Below are 21,279 nucleotides of genomic sequence, written 5' to 3' on the forward strand. Positions count from 1 at the left end.
ATGATAGACTGCTACTGCTAAGTCACTTCAGTTGTGTCCGACTCTGTGCGACCCCATCACTGGGATTCTCCAGGCAAGAACACTGGAGTGGGTTGCCATTTCCTTCTCCAATGCATAAAAGTGAAAAGTGAAAGTGAAGTCGTTCAGTCATGTCCGACTCTTTGTGACTCCATGGACTGCAGCCTACCAGGCTCCTCCGTCCATGGGATTTTCCAGGCAAGAGTACTGGAGTGGGGTGCCATTGCCTTCTCTGAAATGATAGACTAGGAAATACTAAAATCAGGATTAAAACAGATCTTTCTGAATCCAAAACCATGTGTTTTTTTCTACCTACAATGTAATAAATGTTATACTGTGAAAAAGAAATATTCAAACCCCACAGGATGAGACTATACAACTTCTTGAACAGTTAGACTTAAATGTGGGATGGTGGAGTGTTCCATTCTCAAATGAATTACATCAAGATCAGATAAATTTGTGGAGAAAAACATCATCTCTTCATTTGAAATTGGCAGATTTCTAATATCCACTCTGTATTTCTAGTATAATACAGAGAGTTACAACTTTTTGTTTTTTATTTTCAAATGATAAGACAGTGCTAACTGTAGGAAAACATGAGGCAAGGTCAACAATTGCAAATTTAGCAATGTCTCCCTTTGGTACTTCTATGCGAGAGGGAAGGGAAAGGGCTGTCTGTTGAAGACATCACAAAACACTTTTCACTCTACTGATTCTCATATGGAAAAAGTCAGCAGTGAACACAATTTGAAACTTTAATATTCTGATTCTACTGGACCTCTGTTAAATCATGACCATGAGCAAACCCAATGGAGTCCCTCAGGGGCTGTCTTCGCACATGGAATCCTTCGTAGTAAAAGAAACATCCAACTTCTGAACAGACCAATGGCTTTGATCTTACCATTCTCCTGCTTTCCATCCCCTTTCCCTCCCTTCTTCTCAAATCAAACCCAGCCAAGAGTAGAGGCTCTGATCAAATCAGAACTTTCTCCAGGAAGCCATGCCCAACCTCTCCCTGCATCCTCGGCAGACAGCGATTTCAAATTAAACATTTCCTAACAATCATTATTACAGTTCCATGACATTCTTTTCATTTAAAATTATACACGTATATACACATGAATTAACTTTGTGATTTTATAGTGTAATTGCAATTTTAAATTATATGAATAATGTGGCAGAGTATTCATAATAAAAAATCCTACACATTTGACATAAATCAAAGAGAGTACATATCTTTTACTTTTTTATTATATTTAGAAGTAAAATGATAAATTTGAACATCTGAGTCAGTCTCACTTATTTGTTTAGACTTTTCTCTGCTTCCAAAGGTTGATTGCTAGCTATCATACATATTTCTATATAATATTAAATAATCTAGTGATATGCATTAGGGGAAAGGAACTAGCACTAATTATCTTTCTACCATACATTAGCTACTTTTTCCAACACTCTCACCTTTTCAATCCCCAGAACAGCCAGATAGGATAGGAAATTTTTTACCCCTATTTTACATGTGGAAACTCTGGGCCCCCAAAATCATATTACTTGTAAAATTTACATAGCTTGAAGCAGGAAGTATAAAAATGCAAATCTGGATATACAGTTCTGAATCCAATGCTCAAGCTTCCCTCCCTTATATCATTATTATATACATTTTATAAGCAATCATATATTCATGCAAATTGAGCATCTAAAATACTACAATTTTTAAATTTAATTTAATTATTACACTGGTTTTATGATCATGAAAGTATATGAACATTGCTTTCAATTTTCATGCAAAATTTCACTGTATGATTCTAGCAAGAGCCTATTCACAGTTTTTAATTTAATAATTTCCTAGTCAAAAATTATTTTGATCTCCTGTTTCTTTACCACGCTCTGATAGATGTCTGATGTTTTAATGTCTCTGGTATCTTTATTGCAGGAAAAATTAAAGGAAAATTATAAGTATTCCATCAACATTGAAGATAAAAATTAGTAAAGTCCATGTTTATAAATCCCACCCTCTCTCTACTTCTCCTTACTAACATTGACCATATTATGCCAATAAATATTCTCTTAGGTATCAGAAAATGATCTTCCATGAGAAGATATAAAAGGCTGCCATCTGGACCTTTCTGAAGGCAAAAAGCAAGGTCAGTTCTCTTCCAGGAAAAGGTGTAAAGGAATTTGTCTACTCTCCTAATTTTTCCCTACAAATATTTTTATTTGAACTATGCAATGCCTAGCTCATCCTGCTGAAAGGATGTTTCAAATGATAGAATCCAAGTGACTAGAACCTGTCATCAATCTGCTTTAACCTGGACCTGAGAATGCTAGCTTTCTAACATCAGAGATCAGAGATGATCCAAACTGGTAACTGTACTGTGGATTTGATCTTGTAAAAATCAGCATTCTGATTGACAGTATGTTTAGATCTATTGATATAATTATCTCTATGCACCTTCAATTCAGTTCAGTTCAGTCGTTCAGTTGTGTCCGACTCTTTGCGACCCTGTGAATTGCAGCACGCCAGGCCTCCCTATCCATCACCAACTCCTGGTGTTTACTCAAATTCATGTCCAATCAAGTCGGTGATGACATCCAGCCATCTCATTCTCTGTCGTCCCCTTCTCCTCCTGCCTCCAATCCCTCCCAGCATCAGGATCTTTTCCAATGAGTCAACTCTTCACATGAGGTGGCCAGAGTATTGGAGTTTCAGCTTCAACATCAGTCCTTCCAGTGAACACCCAGGACTGATCTCCTTTAGGATGGACTGGATGGATCTCTTTGCAGTCCAAGGGACTCTCAAGAATCTTCTCCAACACCATAGTTCAAAAGCATCAATTTTTTGGCGCTCAGCTTTCTTCACAGTCCAACTCTCACATCCATACATGACTACTGGAAAAACCATAGCCTTGACTAGATGGACCTTTATTGGCAAAGTAATGTCTCTGCTTTTCAATATACTATCTAGGTTGGTCATAACTTTCCTTCCAAGGAGTAAGCATCTTTTAATTTCATGGCTGCAATTACCATCTGCAGTGATTTTAGAGCTCCAAAAAATAAAGTCTGACACTGCCTCCACTGTTTCCCCATCTATTTGCCATGAAGTGATGGGACCAGATGCCAGGATCTTAGTTCTCTGAATGTTGAGCTTTAAGCCAACTTTTTCACTCTCCTCTTTCACTTTCATCAAGAGGCTCTTTAGTTCTTCCTCACTTTCTGCCATAAGGGTGGTGTCATCTGCATATCTGAGGTTATTGATATTTCCCAGCAATCTTGATTCCAGCTTGTGCTTCCTCCAGCCTAGTGTTTCTCATGATGTACTCTGCATATAAGTTAAATAAGCAGGGTGACAATATATAGCCTTGATGGACTCCTTTTCCTATTTGGAACCAGTCTGTTGTTCATGTCCAGTTCTAACTGTTTCTTCCTGACCTGCATACAGGTTTCTCAAGAGGTGGGTCAGGTGGTCTGGTATTCCCATTTCTTTCAGAATTTTGCACAGTTTATTGTGATCCACACAGTCAAAGGCTTTGGCATAGTCAATAAAGCAGAAATAGATGTTTTTCCAGAACTCTCTTGCTTTTTCGATGATCCAGCAGATGTTGGCAATTTGATCTCTGGTTCCTCTGCCTTTTCTAAAACCTATGCACCTTAGTCTGATTAATTTTCAGTGTCAATGGTAATATGTTCAAATCATATGTCTATAACCTTTATGTATGAAACAAAAAATATTTGTGAAATTTTAAGTATGCTTTGCATTAAATGCTCTTTCTTTATACATAGGCAAACAATTTTTATATATCTAGAATCATATGAGAGAAACACTATGTGCTTTGGCTCCAGAAATATTTAGATTCAAATTTTACCTCTAGGTACAATGTACACAGCTTCAGGGAATTCAACTACTATGAGCTTCAGTTTTCTGATTTCTAATGATTTTCAACTCTGAGCTGATAAGGTCATACGGATGATCAAATAAGATCATCTTTTCAGGACTGTGAGTTTTAACTGGAATAATATATTAAAGTGCCTAAGGTCTAATAGGCATTTTAGTGTTATTTATTCCCTAGTATGGGTAGCTAATTAAAAGTTGCTTTCATTTTTCTGTGCTGAATAAATGTTATAAGAATAAAGGGGTCACCTGTAAATATTTTACCATAGTAAATAATTAGCATTGTTTTAATGCTTGTAATTCAAATATTTAAGGATTAAATTTATTATATATAAGTAAAAAGAATTAATCCTGCAATTCTCAATACATTGTATGTAATACTATAACATGCTATTTTCCAAACATTTTGTAAAATGTGGCAATGTTTGAAATTTTCTTTAAGACTAAGAATATTTTAGTTGAAGCAACTTTACTGAGGAAGAAACAAGAAAAATATATGAGTAATTTAAGGTCAAACATACTGGAGAGAAATGACTTCTGGTAACCAGCCTGTGAGTGCATGAATCACTGTGAACTCTCCCAGTTCTCTCCTCTCTGCCACATGGATGCTGAAAAAGCAAAACACAATAATACCGTCAATAACATTTGAAAACAGGGAGAGGTCTGTAAAAGACAGGAATCTCTTAACAAGCAGTGATAAAAGAATAAATGGGGCTCCCCAGATGGCTTAGTGGTAAAGAATCTGCCTGCTGAAGCAGGAGAAGTAGGAGATTTGGTTCAATCCCTGAGTCAGCAAGATCCCCTGGAGTGGAAATGGCACCCCACTTAAGTATCCTTGCCTGGAAAATTCCATGGACAGAGGAGCCTGGTGAGCTGCGGTCCATGGGGTCACCACGAGTCAGAACGACTGAGCAGACACACACACGCACGATAAGAATAAACGTAGGGGTCCCACTGGTTATAAATGACGGCATAAGAATATACTTTTCCAACAGTCAGATGACTTGTTTTGATAAGGCATTACCCTGGTAGCTCAGTTGGTAAAGAATCCACCCGCAATGCAGGAGACCCTGGTTCGATTCCTGGGTCAGGAAGATCCCCTCGAGAAGGGATAGGCTACTCCCTCCAGCATTCTTGGGCTTCCCTTGTGGCTTAGCTGGTAAAGAATCCTCCTGCAATGCAAGAGATCTGGGTTTGATGCCTGGGTTCGCTGCCTGGGTTGGGAAGACCCCCTGGAGTAGGGAATGGCTACCCACTCCAGTATTCTGGCCTGGAAAATTCCACGGGAAGAGCCTGGCAGTCTACAGTCCACGCGGTTGCATAGAGTTGGACACAACTGAGCTACTCACACTTCGCTTCACTTCATATATATAGATGATACATAATCTCTTCTGTATATTCCACGTATTATCACGTTCTTTTAAAAATAGGGCAGTGTCTTTCCTCTTTGGAGTTTCAGTAATTATCATAAGTTTCCTATGAGTCTGTATATTAAACCAGTCTCACACATGGCAGGACAAGACAGGCATCAGACATTTTTGATAAAATCCTTAAATAATTTTTGAGAAGCCGGAAACATCCATTCTATCTTGTACAAAAGAGTCGATCTGTCACTATGGCATAAAGTCAGTGAGACTGTGATTGATTAAATATCACTCTTCTTATTTTAATCCTTTACTTTTAATATTTTTCTGAAGTGATTAGTCTATTTTCAGTAACACGCACAAATGCTATATCTATATTTTGCTCAGGAATCAGAGCTTCAGTTCCATGTTATGCCAGTGGTGGTGACTGATGGTATTATTGGGATACAAGTTTTTTAATTCAGAAAGAAATCTTAGTCACACAGTCAATCATTTAGAAATTTATATTGGTTTTTTGTTTGCAGATTATAAACTGTGATGTGTCCACATATCTCCAAGATAACAAGTATCTATTGGAATAGATGTTCACAGTCTAACCTCCTCTTTGAATAATCATATTTAGGAGGTGACTGTGTGAAGCTCATTAAAGTAATGTTTTTTCCTCTGCACATGTCACAGTGATATTTAACTAACTACTAAATATTAATTTTTAGTGTAGAAAGCTAAAACTCACATTAAGAAACTCACTATCTACTGTAAATTCTGAGAAAAACTTTTGGACAAATATAAATTGGACCATGTAGTGATTTCCACTTCAAGGTCTAACAAGCATCCTACATTAAGTCTGGTCCTTTATTCACAAGTTGGATTTGTTTGTTTTTCAAAAATAACCATAATGCCATTTCTTGAGTTGCTTTAAAATTCTACTGTAGCTTTAAGAGAGATAAAAATGCCACTCCAATTATCCGGGTCATGCATTTACTGCTTCACTGGCCTGGTTGTTCTTCTCAGGACTTCAAGTTAGATCTGAGAATTAGGAACATTATTTCCTTTCAAAGATAAACAAACATAGTTGTTACCATTTTAAATACTTAGTAGTATTCAACTGTCTAAGTGCTTAGAGTGGAGCTTTTTAAAATGATTGAAATTAAGGGTTGCAAACTGGGTAACACAAATCCCAGATAGAAAATTGAGGGTTGGTAACAGAAAAGAGAGATGAAGAGGGTGGCGGTAGGAGGGGCTGTTTTTGTTTGTGTGGCTTTGGGAGAGAAAAAGGAAGCTGAGCCAAAAGAAAACCACAGAAAAGCAGACCAGGCTTCTGCCTGACATAGCTGTGTATAATAATAGAAGGGGAGGGGGCTGAGCTTGGAGCCAGTGGCTGGAGTGGCCTGTTAGAGCCAGCGGGTGTGTTCTGCTGAAAAGGCCCTGCTGTGATGAACTGCAGGAGGGGGAAGGGTAGCACATTCAAGCTGGTGCACTGTGTGTGAGAATTCTCCCACGGATTGCAGACGCACAGTTGCCTTGCATTGGCAGCTCAGGTATCAAAGCTTTTTGCATCACTCAGGCCAGAATAAAGCACTAGGGGTAAAGAACGCACCTACCAATGCAGGAGATATAAGAGATGCGGGTTCAATCCCTGCCTCAGGAAGATCCCCTGGAGAAGGAAATGGCAACCCACTCCAGTATTCTTGCCTGGAAAATTCCATGGACAGAGGAGCCTGGTGGGTTACAGTCCCTGGGGTTGCAAAGAGTCAAACACCACTCAGACAGCTTAGCACTGGCACAAGGACCAGAATAGAAGGACCACAGTCTGCAAGAGGAAGCTGAGACACGTCTTGCATAGGTTGGTGCAGGAATATAAGACACAAGCAGATTTCTCGGGAATATTGAAGGAAACATGCTAGCTTTCATTGTGAATGTATAAAAGGACCAGTGTTACCTAAACCATGAGGAACACATGGACATCCTTCAAAAGAGATTAGATTATCAAGATTAGCAAATGATGGCTGCATACACAGAGCCTAAGACTTTAACTGGACCCAGGATACACTGGAGTCAGAAATGGCAACCCGCTCCTGTTTTTCTTGGGAAAAATCCCATGGACAGAGAAGCCTGGTAGGCTACAGTCCATGGGGTTGCAAAAGAGTTGGACAGGACTTAGTTAGCAACTAAGCAACAACAACAGGACATATATTCAATAATTAGATGAACCAGTACTTCCCCCTACCAAATAACTTCTTTCTCTCGTTAAACCAAAACTTTACTTTCCATGACTGACTTTCCATTCATCATAAGAAAACACTGGATACAGAATCAGTTTTGAGCATTTTTCTTGGGGGAATTTTGTCTCATTGCTGGCTAACATAACACTTCAAATCAGTGGCTTTGGAATGTTTATTGCTATATTAGAAAGTTTACACTGTTTGGAGAAAATGCTTTTTAAAAATCATTTTTTGAAAAATAAAACTATGCAATATTGATGCATAGCTGTTGTTGCTGCTGCTTGCCATTTTTTTTTTTTACACGAGTGGGTGATAATTCTTTATTCTACTTACTCAACATTTGCCAGCTTAATGATAGCTTTACACAAAAGCATTGGCCAAAGTTCAAATTCATAGGTTGTAGCTGGAAGCAGTAGATTATTTACTTCATCAAAAGGCAGAAAGTCATCAATAGTTATCTTTCTCCAGCAACCCTAAAGATGAGAAGAAAGGAATATACCATCAGTAATTTACATTATTTTTTCACACACAATCTTGTAAACTGGTGACATTATTATTTATAATTTTTACAATTTTATTTTATTTTATAAAATTTATAATTTTATTTTATAATTGTTATTTTATTTTAGCATCTTATGTCTAATGACTCACCTACTAGTATTGTATACTACTCTGAGAATTTTAGCTTATTTTTTTCTTTATTGTAATTAACACGTCCATATCTATATCTATAGTGTTATTATTTATGAGGTCTTTTAGCACATTCTTGGATGCCCCATCCTACATAATGGAGTAAATTGAACTATTTCAAAAAGCAAAACCAAAACATCATGCAATCATGGATAAGTTTAGGCACAATTAAATAACTATTTGTAGTCAGAATGCAAATTCTCCAAATGTAACTTTAGTGATGATTTTTTATCCTCATAGGCTCAGTGAGATTATACTTCCAATTACATATACTCTTACTCCTAATTAAAGATATATTTTGAACATAAAGTTAGTTAATTCTTTATCTAATAAAATCATGATATATTTACCTATATATATCACTTCATACTTAAAAGTTTGAGATAAATGATAAAATTAATGATCGTGAGCTCAAACTCCTTTAAACTGGTTTTACATGTGAGATTTTATTTTGAATTCATTCCTTTTCCCAAGAAACATTTTTCCACAGTGATACAAGCCTTGTGAACTCAAAGATCTGCATAATACATGGCTTATACCTATACCATTGAACTGTTTATAGTCTAGAGAGGGAGGGCCTATAGGAAAATAATACAAAATGTAATATGTAATATGCTTCAAATGCTCTGGAATAAGATAGGAAAATGTGACTAATTTGCTCAGGAGATGTCTTCACAGGAAGTTGACATTTGAATTCAAGCCTCAACGAACAGTATACTTTTCCTAGGTAGATAGGAACAGTAGGGTGAAAATGTCTTCTTCTTATGACACTTGTAACTGAACTCACACTACACTGCTTAGTGGTTATGTGACTTTTTATTTCTTTCCTTGTGGATAAAGTAGAGCAAGACAGGTTTGAAGGAACAGGTATCTAGCTATTCTCTCTTCTAACTTCAGGTGAAACAACTCAAAGTAATACACAGTAAAACTGACTGGTTTGATCTCCTTGCTGTCCAAGGGATGAATACATAAATGAAATGTTACGTATATATAAATACAAATAATTTTTGCATGTGGTATTTTTTGGACCTAACATTTTTGCATTTGGTAATTTTTGGACCTATAAAAGTAGCAGATATTAAGAAGAGGTGGCAAGAATACCCAGAAGAACTATACAAAAAAGGTCTTCATGACCCAGATAATCACGATGGTATGATAATTCACCTAGTGCCAGAGATCCTGGAGTGTGGAGTCAAGTGGGCCTTAGGAAGCGTAACTATGAACAAAGCTAGTGGAGGTGATGGAACTCCAGTTGAGCTATTTCAAATATTAAAAGATGATGCTGTGAAAATGCTGCACTCAATATGCCAGCAAATTTGGAAAACTCAGCAGTGGCCACAGGACTGGAAAAGGTCAGTTTTCATTCCAGTCCCAAAGAAAGGCAATGCCAAAGAATGCTCAAGCTACTGCACAATTGCACTCATCTCACACGCTAGGAAAATAATGCTCAAAATTCTCCGGTCAGGCTTCAACAGTACATGAACCATGAACTTCCATATGTTCAAGCTGGATTTAGAAAAGGCAGAGGAATCAGAGATCAAATTGCCAACATTTCGGATCATCACCAAAGCAAGAGAGTTCCCGAAAAACATCTACATCTGCTTTATTGACTACGCCAAAGCCTTTGAATGTGTGGATCACAAAAAAATCTGAAACATTCTTCAAGCGATGGGAATACCAGACCACCTGACCTGCCTCTTGAGAAACCGGTATGCAGGTCAGGAAGCAACAGTTAGAACTGGACATGGAACAACAGACTGGTTCCAAATCGGGAAAGGAGTATGTCAAGACTGTATATTGTCACCCTGCTTATTTAACTTATATGCAGAGTACATCATGAGAAACGCTGGGCTGTAGGAAGCACAAATTGGAATCAAGATTGCTGGGAAATATCAATAACCTCAGATAATGCAGGTGACACCACGGTTATGGCAGAAAGTGAAGAAGAACTAAAGATCCTCTTGATGAAAGTGAAAGAGGAGAGTGAAAAAGTTGGCTTAAAGTTCAACACTCAGAAAACTAAGATCATGGCATTTAGTACCATCACCTCATCGCAAATAAATGGGGAAACAGTGGAAACAGTGAGAGACTTTAATTTTTTGGGCTCCAAAATCACTGCAAATGGTGACTGTAGCCATGAAATTAAAAGACTCTTGCTCCTTGGAAGAAAAGTTATGACCAACCTAGACAGCATATTAAAAAGCAGAGACATTACCAACAAATGTCTGTCTAGTCAAAGCTACGGTTTTTCCAGTAGTCATGTATGGATGTGAGAGTTGGACTACAAAGAAAGCTGAGCACCGAAGAATTGATGCTTTTGAAATATAGTGTTGGAGAAGACTCTTGAGAGTCCCTTGGACTGCAAGGAGATCCAACCAGTCCATCCTAAAGGAGATCAGTCCTGGGTGTTCATTGGAAGGACTGATGGTGAAGCAGAAACTCCAATACTTTGGCCACCTGATGTGAAGAACTGGCTCATTTGAAAAGACCCTGATGCTGGGAAAGATTGAAGGCAGGAGGAAAAGGAGATGACAGAGGATGAGATAGTTGGATGGCATCACCAACTCAATGGACATGAATTTGGGTAAACTCTGGGAGTTGGTGATGGATAGGGAGGCCTGGCATGCTGCAATCCATGGGGTTACAAAGAGTTGGACACAACTGAGCGATTGAACTGAACTGACTAAATTTTTGTCACTGCGTGTAAATGATGTATATAGGACATTTTTTTATTGAGTTTACTCTGTTAGTGCTGCATAATTTTAAAAGACCATCAAAATGTTTAATTATAGAATCCTTGTATAGAAAGATGCTTTTTTGTTAAGTTAAAGATAAGTTAATAAAAGCTACTTTAGAATATATATTGAAGTCACTCAGTCGTGTTCGACTCTTTGTGACCCCATGAACTGGGGCCTACCAGGCTTCTCTGTCCATGGGATTTTCCAGACAAGAATACTGGAGTGGATAGCCATTTCCTTCTCCAGGAGATCCTCCCGACTCAGGGATTGAACCTAGGTCTCCCGCATTGTAGGCAGACGCTTTACCATCTGAGCCACCAGAGAAGTCCACTTTAGAATAGTCATGCTCAAATTTTAATCTTTTCTGTACTTCAATTGCAGGTCATGATAACTATTGGCTATATATATATTTATACCCTCTTCCTCCTATCACCAAGCTGAATAGAAAATAAAAAATATGTTTAATAAATAATAGTTCAAATCACAATTATGAAAAAAATCAAGCAAAGTGTAATCAGAGACGAGAGATTTCAAAAAAAAATTTGAGTGGTCATAATTATATAAATGAGACTATTTCCCCCGATGTTTATATTTTCTCCTATTTATATAATTTTTAATTTCCCCTTATTTCTACTCTAGTAACAAGTGTGCTCTCCCCACTCAGGGCAGAGCTCTGACTTCCACACTTGATCCGAAGTAAACAAAGCAGTTTCTCTCCCCTGCAGAGTCAATGAGAAGAACTGACTTCCATCCTCCTTCCTTCCTTTTCTTCAGGAAACAGGAGATGTCTGGCCTGGAAGAAACTATTATTTCCATATCCTACCCATGCAGTAGAGCACATTTTCCCCTCCTTAGGTGGCAGCAAGGAGACTTGAGATGGTTAACAAAACAGCACTAGTCAGGTTTTATAAATTAAACTGAGATTTGAAAAAAAAGCTCACAAAAGTGATCCAGGGTGTACATTACAAATCTAAACAGGCTGACTACCTGCTAAAATAGAAATTTCAATTAGAAACCAAAGTCATTAAGATATAACAGCAGTAGTATCCAGGAAAACTCTCCAAAATGTCTCCTCATACCAAAACACAGGAATATCTTAATTTCAGTGAGAAAATACAATCTACAGACCAGAAAGTCAAAATGACAGAAAAGCTGGAATTTTTAGGCTTGAACTATAAATCTGCTGTTAAAATATGCTCCAACAAGTAATTATGAACACTCTTGAAACAAAAAAATGAAACTCTCAGCAAAGTGATAGAAAATATACAAGAGAACAAAATAGAAATTTTGAACTTAGTATTAAACAATAAATAAACCTGTTAATAGCAGAAAGCAAATTTCAGAGAAATTAGTGAACAGCAAGTTAAATCAATGGAAATTATGAGCAATAAGGGAAATACAGATTTAAAAATTAATATGAGCTTCAGGGACTTGTGAGACAATGGAAAATATATAATATGCTATTTGTGTCAAAACACACACACACACACACACACACACACACACACACACACACACACACACACAAAGGTACAAAGAATATGAATATGGAGCTGCAATAGGTTTGAGGAAAGATTGAAAACTCCCCAAATTTGTCACAACATAGTCTTATAGATTTAAGGGGCTCAGAATGTTCAAAACAGGATAATGTCAAAGAAATCAACACTGAGGAATCTATACACCTCAAATTCAAACTTCTAGAAACTCGAGACAAACACAAAGGCCTGAAAGCAGCCTATGAGAAGACTGCCTACAGGAGCAAAGCAGATTGCTTTCCAGAAACGACAGCGGCCAGAAGAAAGGAGCACACTTACTGCTGAAAGAAAAACAATTGCCGCCCCCGAATTCTGCACTGAGCGAAAATACTTTTAAAGACTAAAGGTGAAATAAAGGTGTTTTCAGATAAAGGGAAGAGAGAATGATTTGTCAGCAGGCAACTGGTTGAAAAAGAATGGCAAAAGGAAATTCCTCAAAGGCGAAAGAAAGAAAAATAAAAAGAAAATGGAACATTAGGCATGAAGAGAGAGTCAAGGAAAGAGTAAGCATATGATTAAATTATGGAGTATTCTTTCCCCCTTGAGCTTTTACAATTATATGTGACATTTAAAAGCAAAGGTTTTCATGAAGGTCTCAACAGATGTAGAGGAAACATTTAAGACAACTATGTTATGGATAGAGAGGTGTAAAGGAGTCTAAAGGTAGGTAAAATTATATTCCAATTTAAGCGGTAAAATGATATTACTGGACTATGTAATAAGCTATGTGTGTAGATTTTAATCCCTAGTGCTATCACTACCAAAAAAAATCCTCAAAAATACTAGGGATAATAATTCAAAAAGACACATGCAACCCAGTGTTCACAGCAGCATTATTCATAATAGCCAAGAAGACATGAAAATAGCCTAAGTGTCCATTGACATATGGATGGGTAAAGAAGATGAGGTATACATATATACAATGGAATATTATTCAATCATTAAAATGAAATACTGCCATTTGCAGACATAGGTGGACCTAGAGATTATTATACTAAGTGAAGTAAGTCAGACAAAAAAAAAATTACATGATATCACTTGTATGTGGAATCTACAAAATAATATAAATGAACTTACTCACAAAACAGAAACAGACTCACGGACATAGGGGGAAAAAAAGCAAAAAACTTATGGTTACCAAAGGGGAGAGAGGGTGAGGGGTAAATTGGGATCATGAGAATAACAGAAACACGCTACTGTATATAAATTAGATAAATAAGGATTTACTATACAGCACAGAGAATTATATTCAATTTCTTGTAATAACCTATAATGGAAAAGAATCTGAAAATTATATAGACATATATATATATATCCATAAAACTGAATCACTTTGGTAAAACTGGTCATAGCCTGAATGTCTGTCACTATGAAATTAGCAAAATATGTATCCAATTGTCTCCTGCTATGTGTAGGGGAACTGGTTCCAGAATCAGTCACATGTACCAAAATCTGGACACACTCAAGTCCTACAGTTGGCCCTCCTTCCTTATCTGAGGATTCAACCAAGGGCAGATCATAAATATATGGCTATATTTATTTTTAAAAAGTAGACTTTTAAGTGGACCTGGGCAATTCAAGCCTATGTTATTCCAAGGTCAACTGTAATTATTGTTATATTCAAGCAATGGAGTACAAGGTAGATCAACAAAAAATTAGCATAAAAAATGTCCATGGTTAGGGAAAACATACAGAATGATGAATACTATATGATCTTCTTGTTGGTACAGATTATATATAGTGTGTTTACATATATACTTTTAAGAAAAAAGCTTAAGAGGATAAACAGAGATCATTTACTATGATTGTCTAGGTAAGTAGACTCATAGGGACATTTCATTTACTAATTTAAACATTTTAATAGTGTTTGAATGTGTTTTAATAAAAGCATATATAGAGTTAATAATGGGTTTTCCTGGTGGCTCACTGGTAAAGAATCTGCCTACAATGCTGGAAACCCAGGTTTGATCCTTGAATAGGGAAGATCCCCTGGAGAAGGGGATGGCAACCCATTCCGGTATTCTTGCCTGGAGAATCCCATGGACAGAGGAGCCTGGTGGGCTATAGTCCATGGGGTCACAAAGAATTGGGCATATATTTTAATAAAAGCATATATAAAATTAATAATGATGAATTGAGAATAAAAAATTTCCATTTTGAAAATAAAAGTAATTGAATAATGGGAAAGCAATTTGTCATGGCATATGCCTTGAAAACACTGTTTAAAGAACAAAAGTGTCACTGGGTGTGAGAGACTTTGTTTCAAATGCTGACTGCAAACTCTGCCCAGACTGTGGGTTCGGGTATGAAAAACGCGATAGATAGGGTTTATGTGGGTGTGTCCTGCACCCACAGTTGAGTAAACTCCAAATTCTATAATAACATTGTGCTTAAAAAGTACAAAAGTTAATCAGAAATGAAAAATAGTATGCTTTTGTATGGAGAGAGAGATGACAATTGGGGAAAACCACTGGTCTCAATGTGTGTGTTTTCTTGCTTATTCGGAGATAAATGAAAGCACTCAGAGAAAGATTGCCAAGAGCAATACATATTTCAAGTGGAGAGCAATAATGTAATTGCTTTTTTCAAGGAGCCCAAGGAATGCTGACATTGGAAAGTACCGAGGAGACCACATGTAGCTCAGTAGCGGTGTTATCACTGCCAGGTGAAAGAAAAAAGAACTGTTTTGTGATACTGTTCTTCATGCTACCTAATCAATTTTTATCTGATTGATGTCAACGAACTTTGAGGCTATTCTCTTAGAATCCAAACTGGAAAAAAATGGGAATACTCTTACGGGAGAAACAATAGACTGGTATAAAAACCTGAACTTTAAGTGTCATGCCAAAAGTTTCTCTTTGGTTGGTTTACTTTGAAGAAGTGACTAAAAGTGAAAGTGTTAATCACTCAGTCCTGCCTGACTTTGCAACCCCATGGACTGTAGCCTGCCAGGCTTCTCTGTCCTTGGGATTCTGCAGGCAATAATACTGGAGTGGGTTACCATTCCCTTCTCCAGGGGATCTTCCCAACCCAGGAATCAAACTCAAGTTTCCTGCATTGCAGGCAGATTCTTTACCATCTCAGCCACATAAATGCTTCAAGGGGCAACAAGAAACAGGGAGAATGCATGTAAAAAGGCAGAAGGAGAAATCAATGCCCAGTAAGAAGCAAATAAGAAGGTGTCTATAAACGAAGGGGAAAAAAAGCAATTTGGAGCAGCCTTAAGGTGTACAAGACTGCACAGGGGAAGGAAAGCTGAGGTAGGGAAGAGAATGCATCTCCAGTACGTCATCGTGAATCACACAGTAGAAGGTGACAGAGAGTGTACGTATGAACACGTTTCTGAAATATCTGCAGTGAAAACTGAAGGATAGACACAAAAATACTGAATTAGAATTGGAAGAGGAAAAAGCCAGAAATTAAATTGTGTATGTCCAGAAAAGGAAATACATAGTGAAAATAACAATCCATTTTACCTTTTCAGAAATAATTTCCTCTAATTCTGTACTACACCTCATCTGGAAAGAGGTGTTGGCTCAGCCCTACCACCTGGGAATTAGGGGGAAAGAGGCCGAAATGTTTGCTCTTAGCCCAGAGAGAACAAGTGTCTACAGCTAGAAAACTAGGTGGCCATCTCTATTCCATCAACATGGTCTCTTAAACAGCAAAGTTCTTGTTTCTGTCTCTTTAAAAATTGCCTCTGTCTATCTATCCACTTTGCTGGTGGCTCAGACTATTAAGAATCTGCCTGCAGTTCGATCCTGGAGAAGGGAATGGCTACCCACTCCAGTACTCTTGCCTGGAGAATTCCATAGACAGAGGAGCCTGGCGGGCTACAGTCCATGGGGTTGCAAAGAGTAGGACATGACTGAGCCACTTTCACTTTTATCTATCCACTATCATCACTCAGTATTTTTCTATACCCTCTAGGGCTACAGTCCAACTTTAAAGAATGGATCAAAGTAGAAGAGAACTAGCAAGGGGTTATTGTAACTTGGCTTCTGTATTTACTTTACCAAAAAGAACTATAGATTGGGCCAACGGTGAAAGTAAGAATATATGTATGAACAAAAGCCCTGGGAAAATATAGCATCTAGAAAGCAATAGCTTAATATTCATATATATATGTGTGTGTGTGTGTGTGTGTGTGTGTGTATGTGTATCCTTGTATTAATGAACGCACTAAGTGGATACTTCATACTCAGCGCTATAGAGAAAAGTGAGGCAGATTCAGGGGAGACAGCATCAGGGTTTCGGGTAGGGTGGAGAGTGCTCAGAATGAGTGCCCGAAGTGTTAAACACAGGAGATACTTGGGCACTGGCTATTATATTCTAAAACAGGCTATCAGCTACTTTTTCCATATGTAAGCAAATGATCATTCACATAATCATGCATAAAGGAAAACAGACCTCAATATTGTTATGCCCAAAATTCACACATATATTCTAAGTAAATAAAATTTTGGAATGCATATTCCTTCTGAATGAAAGATGAATCAAAATAAAATGTTCAAGAGAATGGAAGATGTAGTAAAAACAAGCAAACAAAAAACAATGATGAGGGTTAAGGATTAACCCTTTTGTATATAGAATAAGGAATAAACAATTATAAATATGTGTTCAAAGATAAATACTAGTCGAAATGCTTACCCAGAAATGCTAAGAAAACATTGAAATGAGAGCAAGAGGTGCATTTTATTCTACAAAATCAAAGCAAACTATAAATTCCTTATAATAAAAGTAATATGGTATTGGAAGAGAACAAGGAAAACAAAAAGAAAAGAGAGTCCCAAATCAAACACAATTTCAAATTGGAAATTAGTGTATGATAAAAGCAGTTTTTAAAATAAATGGGTAAAAGGTAAAACAATGATATAAAATGCTGGGGCATCTGGCTGAGGTTTTTAAGTTAAAAAAAAAAAACAGTTCTTCATTTCTCACAGTAGATAAAACAAATGAAAGATCTAAACATTAAAATAAAACTAAAGGGAAATATTTTTTGTATTCTTGAAGTAATACCTTGTTTAAATGACAAATATCCTAGACTCTGTAAAGAAATATGATGACATAATTGACTACATAAAAATTACAAATCACAGTCAGGTGGAGGCCACATAGCTAAAAAGACTAATTTAAAAAGTGCTTCCTTTATATTCACATTTATTGTTACCTACAATGTATAAAGCCTTCCCAAGTGGCTCAGTGGTAAAGAATCTGCCTGCAATCAGGGGACAGAAGAGATATAGGAGACCATGGGTTCAATCCCTGGGTTGGGAAGATTCCCTGGAGAAGGAAATGGCAAAGTAAAGTTTGGGATGTAAATGGCCTGGGAAATCTCATGAACGGAGGAGCCTGGCAGGCTATAATCCATGGGCTTTCAAATAGTTGGAGACAGTTCAGCAGCTAAACAATAACAGTGTATAAAAGAATACAATTCCATAACAAAACTTCAAATAACCTGTTTTATAAGTAGGCATTAGGGAGATAACCAGAGGAACTAAGCAAGTTTGGGCAATTGAACCACAGCAGGGTCATATTGTGAGAGAATTGGGTGGAGAGGTGCCTGTGATCACTACATCCCCTCAAGTTTTGCATCTGAACTCAAGATGGGCAGGAGAGCATCTGGGAGGCTGACCGTGGGCTTCTCCCCCTGACTCTACCAAGGGTTAGGAGGAGGAAAGATCCATTCCTTTGGCTTCCACAATAGGAGGCAGCAGTGGGGAAAGAGAGGAGCAAAGAAAGAATACAGGAAAGAGGGGAGGAAACTAATAGTGTTGAGAATCTACTATTTGTCAGGACCTTGTCCGGTTCTTTTACATAATTACCACATTCTATCATTCCCTGTATTTGTTCCAGGACATACCGCAAGCCTATTCTCTTGAGGGAGATCGTCTCTCTGACTTTGTGTGCAAGGCACCCTGAGGGGTCCACGTGGCCCTAAGAATGGACCTGGAGATACTGAAGACGAGAAAAGCTTTCTGTCAAGTCTCATTGAGCACAAATAAGACCATGCCCTTCAGAGATGAGTGCCAGCAAGGGGCCTACCACATAAACACATGGAGCTAATCACATCTCAGTGCTCAGCAGTTTAGCATCATTCCCCACACGCCATTCCTCAGGTGAAACTGAAGAGGGACCAGAAGAAGTCACTGGACATGGGGTTGTCTTTCTGATTCCCAGCCCTCTTTCCCGAGAACTATACCATCTAAAGAGGCAGGTTAAATGACTGTGTCAGACTGACATTTCTAAATTGGATGAAATTCATTTTTAAAAAGCTTCTGAATTCAGGAAGGTGTAGGTTTCTGAGGAATCTGTACAGTTAAAGAGAAATCACATTTCCTTTGCAAAATGGTATATAGTGTTAATAAACATTGACCCCTATCCAGGAGGAAATTACAAAAGATAGAAGGATGTCAGCGAGCAGAGAGAGAGAGAAAGAAGCCAACAGGGTTAGTTTAGTGTTCTGCTGACGCTGTTTTGAAATTCTTGATAATTTTGAACTTCGTCCCAACTCAAGTTTGAGCAAATGTGCAGAAGTGGGGCTAAATACTCATGCATACGACCTCCTCACTCTTCCCGTGTTTACTTTCTTTCTGTAATCTTACACTGTCCTCTGTGTATCCACATTCTTAATGACATATCCTCCCTCTCACTCCTCTGTACACAAGTAATACTCTGAAGTCTGCTCTGTCAAATCTGCCTCCTGATTGGTCAACATAGAAGAATAAAGGGATTTAGGAAGTTATTTTCTCTAATAACACTTTGACTTTCAATGTCTCGAAAAAAAGGTCTTATTAAAAGGTCGTATAAAAAAAAAATAAATCCAAACTCCCATTTTGGATATCAAAGGCTAAGATTCCCTTCTCTACCTTCCTACTGTACATGCTCAATTGCTAGGTCATGTCTGACTGTTTTGCAACCCCACAGACTCCTCTCTCCATGGGATTTCCCAGGCAAGAATACTGGAGTGGGTTGCCATTTCCTTCTCCAGCGAATCTTCCCAACCAGGGATGGAACCCGCATCTCCTGCACTGGCAGGCAGATTCTTTACTGCTGAGTCACCTGGGAAGCCCCTTCCTACTGTAATAATCCTATTGATTCCTAGGCATTGACCTTTCAACTTTCCCCACCCTAGGAAGAATAGATGGCTCCGGCTCCTTAAGGAGAAAGCCATGTTCTTACAAATACACAATAGCATGATTTACTTTCCTCATTAACTCAAATGTTCAGGAATACTTTCCGTCTGTTACCAGGCCCAGCTTCATGGGTAAGTGACCTGTGCAGTCACATGGGACCCCACACTCTGAAGGACCTCATGCTTTACTTAAAGTGTTGATATCACCATCTTGAAACGGCTAATAACTTTTGAACAAGAGACTCTACAATCCCATAGCTGGGCTTGCCTGTGGCTCTGGGCCTTTAGAAAAGAGCATTCCACCATGATAAACCCAAAGGTACTTAATATAATCTAGCATTGCTCAGTGGGGTGTGAGTCTACTTTGTTGTGTTAATTAAGGGGTTTTGAATTCTCTATTTGTGTTTCTTACTATCCCATTTGCTTCGTTTCAGGCGAAAGCAAAATATTTCCTGTGTCAAAGTGAGATTTGTCAACATGAAAACAAATATCAAGTTCAGGGTAAAAAATGGATCAGATCAGGCCCTTCAGTAGTAGCAAAGAGAGGACTGGATCACATTTTAGCTCAGACACTGTTTCCTGCCCATGGCCTTGATGCCACATCAGAGAGGGCAGAGCCCTATGCATCCACCTGCCTAGCCAGCCCGCCCACCTGGGAGGTCAGAGGCAGCAGAGGACTGCCCCTCTGTGGTCCCAGCAGCACTAGCTTTAGAGAGGGAAGTAAGTCAGAAAGAGAAAGACAAATATCATATATTAATGCATATATGTGAAATCCAAAAAAAACACAATGGTATGGAAGATCTTATTTACAAAGTGGAAACAGAGACACAGACGTAGAGAACAAACATATGTATATCAAGGGGGGAGGGGTGGGGTGGGGTGAATTGGGAGATCGGGACTGGCATATATGCACTATTGTACTATGTGTAAAAGAGATAACTAACGAGAGCATACTGTACAGCCCAGGGAACTCCAAGTGCTCGGTGGTGACCTCAAATGGGAAGGAAATCTGAAACAAAGGGAATACATGTGTATGTATTGCTGATTCATTTTGCTATACAGTGGAAGCTAACCCAACATTGTAAAGTAACTATACTCCAATAAAAATTTTAAAAAATATATATAAACATTTAAAAAATAAATAGCACAGGGAACTGGTATCACAAAGGATGCAACTGTGTTCTTTGAAATCTCAAATTACATATGTAGGACTTTCCCCCCAGTAGGTACACAGTTGACAGCCTTTATAAACTGTCTCATCTTCTATTAGCTTCTTTAAAAACAGGTAAGAGAATATATTGCAATGTGAAAGACACACAAATGTTAACACATGTGTATAAGAACTTACCATCCAGTAAAGCTTCACTACATACTTTCCATAGCTATTAAACAAGGGCACGTGACCCTTCACAGCCTTGCATAGAGAGTATATGTGTTCCCAGGGCTTCCAGACCAGAAGAGGCGGTTCCCCTGTTGTTCCTTTAAAATAATTGGTCAAAGCACTCCCATTGAATATCTTCCACACAGCATAGATTTCGCTGATAATCCATCTCATTAGCTAGAGGTAAAAACCAGTAGTGTTCATTAGTTATTTTTCAATTGTTGGCACTGTAATTTTGGGAGTGGGTGGCATTTGAAAATCTACTTCCAGTAGTACTATTAGATTCTATGTGTAATATATTCTACATTTT

At 37.9% G+C, this 21,279-nt stretch overlaps 1 protein-coding gene across 1 annotated transcript in view; it reads right to left on the reverse strand.

Annotated features, from left to right (window-relative positions):
• The window catches only part of ADGB (androglobin), a 170,472-nt gene that overhangs the window by 117,412 nt on the left and 31,781 nt on the right, over positions 1–21,279 (reverse strand). The window contains exons 5-7 of the mRNA XM_065927758.1: positions 20,937–21,146; positions 7,824–7,963; positions 4,426–4,512 (exon numbers count right to left, since the gene is read on the reverse strand). Coding sequence (XP_065783830.1) covers positions 4,426–4,512; positions 7,824–7,963; positions 20,937–21,146 — 437 coding nt within the window. The remainder of the gene's footprint in view (positions 1–4,425; positions 4,513–7,823; positions 7,964–20,936; positions 21,147–21,279) is intronic.

Source organism: Muntiacus reevesi, chromosome 3 (assembly GCF_963930625.1).
Source record: "Muntiacus reevesi chromosome 3, mMunRee1.1, whole genome shotgun sequence".
NCBI lineage: Eukaryota > Metazoa > Chordata > Mammalia > Artiodactyla > Cervidae > Muntiacus > Muntiacus reevesi.